General features: G+C 43.0%; 1 protein-coding gene across 1 annotated transcript; it reads right to left on the reverse strand.

Annotated features, from left to right (window-relative positions):
- Positions 1–1,032: 1,032 nt before the first annotated feature.
- snai2 (snail family zinc finger 2) lies at positions 1,033–3,361 on the reverse strand. Its single transcript, XM_083991162.1, has 3 exons — positions 3,138–3,361; positions 2,397–2,918; positions 1,033–1,918 (listed from the first exon to the last, which is right to left on the reverse strand). Exons 1-3 carry the CDS (start codon positions 3,214–3,216, stop codon positions 1,737–1,739), a joined length of 783 nt encoding a protein of 260 aa, XP_083847288.1. The 5' UTR covers positions 3,217–3,361; the 3' UTR covers positions 1,033–1,736.
- Between the last annotated feature and the right edge of the window lie 3,774 nt (positions 3,362–7,135).

A 7,135-nucleotide genomic window follows, 5' to 3' on the forward strand; every position in this document is an offset into this window, starting at 1 on the left:
AGCACCTGGAATACCTTGACGATGACTCACATTGAGGAAAATCTACCTACAGGGGAGTTCAGCCCCTCGCAGCCAGAAAAACAAGTGTCTGTTTGTCAGATCACATCTTTCAGGTCAGCAGCTCTTGGGCATTATAGGGCAAATGGGAACACACTCTGGGGTCTGTTAGAAAGAGTTTAACTTTGACTGTATCCCCCAAGGCGCTGCACTTTTTGTTTTCAGTTCTCTATCCGCTACAAGTAGACAGCATATGGTAAAAGACAACAAAATGTAGCTTGAGGAAGTCTATTTAATCCATGATGGCAACCATCCCAGAATTCAAGGAGGTTGTCAAAGCAAATGCAAATGAGGGCTTTTTGAGAAAACATATTAAAAATCTTGATATCCGAGTGCCCTCTGCCCCGGCACTGATTGTCGTGATTGAGCGGGACGATAAGAGAGAGACAATATTCCTCAGGTTAATTTGATGACATGAGTTGCGAAATTAGAATGACTTTGAATTAGAGCTACGCCCTCACATTTTAAACTTTACACACACTTGGGTAAAGAAAGAGTCATGTGCCCTCAAAGGGTCTAACAAGTGAGTGCAGATCAATATAGCTAGTATGTGTTAAATTTCAAGATTGTTTGATGTCTGGACAGGTTCACAGGGAACAGGTTGAGGCCTGATTCAGAGCTGAGTCACCTCTCCTCTCTTCTTATTTGTTTTTTCTTTCATTTTTTTTTCTTTTTTGCACCATCCCCATAACATGAGATGGTGCAAACTGGATTAAATATCATACACATCTGTGGAGGGTTATTCTGTTTGAAGCTTGTGACAATTAGTGAATCTTGCTGAGCCCTGCTGAAAGAACCAATAGCTCAGCAACAGCAGCAGAGAGAGAGAGAAGACTTCACAAATGAGAACGCACCCCAAAAATTATACAAAATGTCATGAAACTTTATTTTTCAAAGTGTCATGAGAAATATGAAAATATCAAAATCATTCAGCATCACAGTTTTCACTGTTAGTATACAATCATGTCAGTCACGCTTACATTCAATATATAAAAATATAAAAAGAAACTGTTGTTCAAAAATACATATTATTGCCAAGTAAAACTGAGGCACTTGAGAAAACTTGTATTGCTATTTGAGTGCTGGCAAACCTGCTTCTAATGACTGTGCAAAAGTTATAATAATTTCTCCCTAAAAACTAAGTTTGCACTTGTTCCCTAAGTAACAATGGCTTCAGTATTCCTCTGGTTATATTTATTCTGTCATTCATAATGCGCCCTTTGGTATCGTTTGTGTGGTTTGTATAAAAAAAAAAAAGTAAAAAAAAAAAAGTGGGAGGACTGCAAAATGACCATTCAGAGACATTGGTACAAACACTGAAGATAACATTGTGAAGGCATATAAAACATTCTAGACATGCAGAAAAGTGCATGAATAGCACAGGTAGGTGAGTACATGGTTTGACAAAGCTCGACAATGATTGCAATCACAGAAACACTGCTTGAGACGAGAAGCACGTGAGCACAGAGCTATTTCGCACTTTGAAATGAAATAGACCGGTGGTAGAAAAAAATAATAATAATAGAAGTCTGTACGTTAGGGATCAACCCCCCCCCCCCCTCCTCCTCTCTCTCTTTTAGGATGTGATTCCCTGACAGTTCTCCATGGGCTTGGAAAAATAAAGCAATGGAGGGTAGGTGGGTTTTCTTTCTGCTGGTGGAAAAGTATCCCAGTTCAGTTCAGTGTGCTACACAACAACCAGATTCCTCATGCTTGTGCAGAAGAGACATCCTGGAGAAAGTTTTGGAGCAGTTCTTGCATTGGTATTTTTTCACATCCGAATGGGTCTGTAGGTGCGCCCTGAGATTGGACCTGTCTGCAAACGCCCTGTTGCAGTGAGGGCAGGAGAACGGCTTCTCTCCTGTCAAGAAATGAGAAGGGAGACATCGTCAGTGATTGTGCACAAACATTATCTCAATACAAATATTCACAGAGGCATGGTGGCCTGTTGTGTATTTAGCCTGTTTTTTTTCTTTTCTTTTTTCTCTTGTAACCCATTCTTTGGCAGAAGGCGACTGTGCTGAGTATATTCTCTTGCTGACATGACATTTGTCAAAAAAAAAAAAAAAAGGAGGCAATATTTTTTGCTTTGCAACACAAGCAAGAGTAAACCTAGAGGAAGTAATATCAGTCTGAGTTTTTCACAACACCAACTTGCTTTACCCTCTCTACAGAACAGCTGTAAGCTCTGTAACAGCTCCTACTGTAGCTGCACAGGCTATTAAATTATGCATTAGGCTGAACCTGTACCTGTGAAAGCTCACAACAACTTAACTGCCTCCTCACACATGGAGGCCCCTCTCTTGTCCTCCACCACCCCCTCCTCCCGAGTCACTCACCGGTGTGCGTCCTGATGTGTCCTTGGAGCAGCCACGGTCTGGAGAAAGCTTTCCCGCATATTTTGCAAACACAAGGCAAGGTGTGAGTCCTGATGTGCATTTTGAGAGCTCCGAGGCTAACATACTCCTTCTCGCAGTATTTACAGCTGAAGGATTTCCTCGTTTGGGCGTCGCAGTGCAGCTGTTTATGCTTGAGCAGTCCAGAGTACGTGGAGTAGGACTTGCTACACAAACTACATTGGAATTTCTCAGCCTCCACTCCGTGAGGGTCTGTCAGCTTGGGCAGCAACTGCTCGTCCTCATCACTCCTCGGGCTTTCAGAGCCGCTGTGGTCTTTAGAGGAGGTGTCGGAGAGCGATGAGGGGTATCCAGAGATGGGGGAGAGGTCACTGGGGAGCGGAGACAGCGGCAAGTTGCTGGTAGTCCACACTGTGATGGGGCTGTAGGCTGCCGGGCTCAGGATCTCCGGCTGGGGGATGACAGGCAGGGGAAGGCCCTTGTAGATGTGCGGCGTGAAGAACACTAGAATAGAAAAGGCAAAGTTAAAGTCAAGCGAAAGTGATCGGATGCTGACGAGCGCAGAAAGTGGGCGAAGAAGCTTTTAAAATGTCAACTCCTGCGAAGTAAAAAAAAGAAAAGAAAAAAAAGGAGACAAACTCTATGTATCAACTTGATATCATGTCAGAAACAACTTCTGCAAATCAAAGTTACACTTTGTCCTCAACTTTGAAAAAACTTTACCTGTTGGACTTTCCAATTCACTATAATTTGGCTTCTTTGCGGAGTTTATGTGTTTCTTGACCAGGAAGGAGCGTGGCATCTTGGAAAACAAATGGACAACTTTGGCAAACTTTTTTTTTCTTTCTCTTTGTTCTTGTTAAAAAAAAAATACAGCGGTGAACTTCAGTTTAGTGTGTGAAGACGGAAATCCTTATTGCTTAAGTCCAGTGGAGTGTCATGATGCAGCGCTGCGCTCTTGGAAACAGCGCACTGAGTAGCTGTAGAGCTGTAAATACTCCCTATCAGGTGCATGGGAGGAGCCATTCGCTGCCATTTACATACTGGGAGCTCAAACCAATTACATCTCGCCTTTACCACACAAGCTTTAAAAAATGTGCTCTTTGCCTACAGGAGGGTGTGACCTCCCGAGGGGCTGGGTTATTGCACCGTTCACTTTAGTTAGACAGGTGCCTTGTGCTACACTTGTGGGTGTCTCGGGGATGTGAGTGTGCAAGTGTAGGCACCATGGCACCATGCAGTTGCCATTGGTTGTTACCCAGATTGACAGCAAAAGCAGCAGAGTAGAGCTGTTTTTTTTTCTTCCTTTTTCTTTGTATATTCCTTCAACCTCAGACATATCATGAAAGAATAAAGTGTTAGAGGAAAAAAAAAAGAAGAAGACACGCCTGCAGGGAGAGGTAGACAGGATTGTTTAAAATGCCATTGCTAATGTAATCATAGCACTGTGTGCACTGTGTTACTGATGACTGTTGTGTTATAAACCTCTGGGGACTTGATTATCCTGCATGGGTGGCACATTTGAATTGGAGAATACTCCCACCACCACCAGCAGCAGCCTTAATGATGATAATGATAATGACTGGAAGACGGAAGATTTGTCGTCTACGTGTTTAGATATTTTCACCCCCACATCCACTGAGGTGACAAATCTGTGGCTCCATGATAAATTGACAAAGCAGCCACACGGAGCAAAACTGCACTGTGCTGCATCCACATTGACATTCTGTGCTTGGCCAAACGGATGGCCCTTTCCTAATGCAGTTGTGTGTGGAGAAAGCCACACATTTCCTTGCCAATAATGCAATAAGGCATTCCTCCTTGAAATGTAAATTTAAGTGTAGTTCCCTCTCAAGGTCAGACATGATATCATAATCAAATTTACCCCCCTTTGCTGCTGCTGCTGCTTCTGCTGCTTCTGCTGCTGCTGCTGCTGAACTGGATGAGGAGTGGCAAACTTAGCAGTCTACGCCCCCTTGTGTTCAACTGGGCTCCTCTGAGAGAGAGAGAGAGAGAGAGAGGCGTGAGTTGTGTATCCAGAAGTAACAAGGCAGAGAGTTAAAAAACAAAAACACACACAAAGGCAAAGGCTTAGCTATGGTGATATTGAAAAGCAGCTCCTAGAGCAGTTTGATTGGCTAGGTCAGCAGATATGAAAATCTCTGTCTGGGGCAAGCCTTAAGTTAATTGTGAACCGCTTATCTTATCTAGAAAACATAATTGCAGATCATGAATAGTTTCCCTTTGTGCCCGCTTGGATTATAAAAGGAAGGGAAGGTTATCTGCGCATAATAACTCCCGGCTACTGTCACACATTTAGTGCTCCATATGGCAAGCAGGGGTGGCTGAGGGATGATGGTGATCCAGTGGAAAACACTGTGCACCATAAAAGATACTGAAATCGGTGTCACCCACCAGTAAAAGCCATAAAGAGGAGAGACCGTGCACCAGGTGAAAATGTCATCTTTCAGATTTCATGCTTCTGTCTGTTCAGAGCATGTGGATGGGGGTGGTGGGGTGTAGTAAAAGCAAAGCAAATTATATCACACAGTGTGATTAGTTAGCAGGAAGGAAGCTGTGTATTCGTGGCTCTGCAGGATGGTGCAACACCAGGAAAAATGTGCTCAATTAAACATGACCAGGCTTTTGACTCTGGTCAAGCACAGGTAACCTTAGTTGTCTTTAAGCAGCAGCAGCATCTGTTGAACACAACATGCAGGTGTCACGGAGGCTCCCTTCAAATCCAGATTTTGGAGAATTTGTTGAAATCAAACTTGCACATTGGCCATTATTCACTGACTTTTAAAACACCTTGAACAAACATTGTTTAAGGGATAGTTAAACATTTTGGCATATTGGCCCATTGCCATAATCCCTATAGTCTTGTCTTTAATTGTCGGTGCAAGCTATTTTTAGAACGGCGGAGCAGAGCCGCAAGCTCCAACAACTCCAAAACGCTCTGGTGGACAAGTTGTGACCTGCAGATTCACCACGCTATGAGATAATAACGGAACGTTACGAGACAGAGTTGTTTTAGAGGTATATTCATGCAAAACTGCTGATGCGTGTTCCCATCGGGGGCAGTTTTTCATCAAGCAGTCTCTGCATTTGCCTCGAAAACAGCTCTGCCTTGTAACGTTCTGTTATTATCTCATAGCGTGGTGAATGTGCAGGTCACAATTTGTCCACCAGAGCGTTTTGGAGTTGTTGGATTGTGTATTTGATGAGTTTGATGAGGGAAACCAAGAAATCCCATGAGCCTCCATAGCATAGCCCTGAACAGCTCGCGGTTCGGCTCCGCTGTTCTAACAATAGCTTGCACCGACAATTAAAGGTAACAAACCTACTGCGACTATAGGGATTATGGCAATGGGCCAATGTGCAAAAATGTTGAACTATCCCTTTCAAGTTGCAGTACTGACTAATGAACAACTTGGATGAAAACTGTCTCATATTTATACTGTATATATATTTTTCCTTTGTTGTAGTTGCATTTCTATCCCTAATTTGTTTTTGTTTTGTAATCCCATTTATCTTGTCTTGAGTTTTAGGCGCAGTCTTTGTATAAGCTTTTTGCTTCCAACTTCCTCTGCACAGTCTTTTGTTTACTTTAAATCATGTATATTAGAGTATAGGGAAGTGTTGCGCACATGTGAATGTCTTTATGTACATATATTATCTTTTGTAATAAATGCATTCTTAATGTGCAAAACAACAAAATAAATGTAGAGCAGGGATACAGTAAATACAGAGAGGCCACAAAGTTACTTGGCATCTGACAGTAACATTAAATATTCATGACTAAATAGCAACAATCACAGTGGAAGTTTTAGAAAACAAACATCCTTGGGTAATCTCTGCTTTGACTGCTGTGACAGGGCTGTGTGGGTGTGCGCTTTGATCAGATTTGATTGACAGTGGCCTGAAAACATGCGCGGTTACTGCCATCAGATTGTGGTTCAAGTCCTCACTGACGCACTGAAATATGCAAGATCACCTTTTCACAACTGAGCCCTGCCCACATCAAACTGACCACAGTGCTGCTGCCTTTTGGGCGAGGGCGCAGCACACAGAGCACAGGCACCATTTGAATTGGTATTAACACTTGATAATCAAGGCACAGCAGGTGGCAGAGATGCTCAGTGTTTATAGAGACATTGCTGTTGCTTTCCCATCTAGACTCACCCACTACAAGCCATACTAAATATGTATTCATCAGTCTGTATTGTTTGCATTGCCGCTGGTACACTGGGTATTTTGTGCCACCTACTTGTTGCACAGAGCTGTCAATCCTGCGTTGGTTTTGTGTGTCACATTGAAATAGTGTGAAAAGCATGTTGAACTGGAACAATCAGGTCTCGTCAGAGTCTGTTCCCCTGAGATGTCTGGTTAGGGTTATGATGAGGTAAAGCACTGCAAAAGACGACTGCTTGGATTTAGGCAAAACGTTCTACGTTCTGGTAGATATTTTTCATTCATGTATGATCACCTGGAATGAAGAATCATTGTGTTTTCTATAACTTATAGTGAACCTTTCATATCGACATAGGGGCGGGTCTCCCTCCATTTTTTTTACAGGGTGGACAAGCCAACACTGACTCTAGTGAGAGCAGTGTGCATTTATATCTCACTTGAGCACCACATTATGTTCCTCTGCACGCCTGGAAAAGGAGGCATGAAGGAAGGGGGATTGAGTTGGTTGCAATTTGCAACCCCAAGAT

This window comes from Trachurus trachurus (assembly GCF_905171665.1).
Source record: "Trachurus trachurus genome assembly, chromosome: 17".
Classification (NCBI taxonomy): Eukaryota; Metazoa; Chordata; class Actinopteri; order Carangiformes; family Carangidae; genus Trachurus; species Trachurus trachurus.